Source organism: Aplysia californica, unplaced genomic scaffold (genome assembly GCF_000002075.1).
Source record: "Aplysia californica isolate F4 #8 unplaced genomic scaffold, AplCal3.0 scaffold00011, whole genome shotgun sequence".
Taxonomy (NCBI): domain Eukaryota; kingdom Metazoa; phylum Mollusca; class Gastropoda; order Aplysiida; family Aplysiidae; genus Aplysia; species Aplysia californica.
Genome location: NW_004797281.1, coordinates 1812290 through 1813591, shown reverse-complemented (window position 1 = coordinate 1813591; position 1302 = coordinate 1812290). Strand labels below are relative to the sequence as shown.

Here is a 1302-nt window from a genome sequence, read left to right as displayed (position 1 = left end):
AACCAACCCAACAAACCAACTGCCCCCCTAAACCCCCCCTCTCGCCCCCACAAAAAAAGACACAAGCAAGGTACGGTACCCTACCTCGATCGCTATTGGGGATCCTCTGCTCCTCCGCCTTCTTCTCGGCGTAGTGACAGAGCAGCACCACGACCCCTATGAGGATGCAGACAGAGAAGAGGCAGCACACGACACAGAGCATGGCGTTCATCTTGTCCTCGCTATCCTCCTCTGCGGAGCTGTCGTCCGTGTCAGTGGAGTAGCGCTTGTACTGGTACTTCTGGTACGGGAGGCTTTCTACCCCCATGAAACCTGGGGGGGGGATAGATAGATATAGAACACTAAATGCGTGTCTCAGAAACATAATATACCTTAAAAGATAGGATAATACATGTACATTCAATTCAGACGAAAAAGCAACACATTTTTGTTGATCATACGCAAACATTTATCTGAGGCAACTGTAAAAAAAAGAACAATGTCTGAGACAATTAACCTATTATGATTATTGCAGACTGCTTAACAATAAAGTTATAGTAGGCTTTACAAAAATGATTTGAACAAAGTTTTAAAAAAGCGACATGGATAATATGCGCCCATTTTGAACAATAACATTATTTTCCGAAACAACACATCATAGAAGGGATATAACAATGGGTCTTCTGTTTTATTTAATCAGGGGCGGTATTTTGACACGTCAAATACCCGGTTATCTCCCCTTATTATTTGTGTCGTGAACCACGGAAATAGTTGCTAAAAAAATTTATTTAGAGCTGCCGTAATCAATGGGCTCCCATTTGATTAAAGAAAAACCCCCAAAAAGTCTCAATCAGGTCGTTTAAAAGGTGGGGCCTTCAGTGCCCCCATTCAGCTTGAATAATATACAAAGGTCTGAATATTCTTCGGCTTTATCGATGAAAAGAACTATTGAGTTACAATTTTTTCCCTTTGATTTTTTTAAAAACCCAGGTACCGTATAAGCTTACGCGAACAGTATAATGGGATCCTTTGTTTCATATTTACAACTCATAGTTCACAGGTTTTCTTGCTTTGATAAGCAATGAAGCGTTTTCTATCACTAGTCTGGTAATACGAAACTATTGTTAATAATGTTTCATAAAGATTTGCCTGATAGATTTGTTTAAGAAAACATAGCAGGCAGAGGCAAACGAAGAGACTTTACAACCAGAGAGAGAGAGGGGGGGGGATAGAAAGAGACAGAGAGAGAGAGAGAGAGAGAGAGAGAGAGAGAGAGAAGAGAGAGAGAGACAGAGAGAGACAGAGAGAGACACACACACACAC

The 1302-nt window shown here is 41.2% G+C and overlaps 1 protein-coding gene across 1 annotated transcript in view; it reads right to left on the bottom strand.

The window, feature by feature from the left end:
* The window catches only part of LOC101859900, a gene marked incomplete in the record, with an annotated part of 238499 nt that overhangs the window by 146523 nt on the left and 90674 nt on the right, over positions 1-1302 (bottom strand). The window contains 1 exon segment of the mRNA XM_035970319.1: positions 85-312. Coding sequence (XP_035826212.1) covers positions 85-312 — 228 coding nt within the window.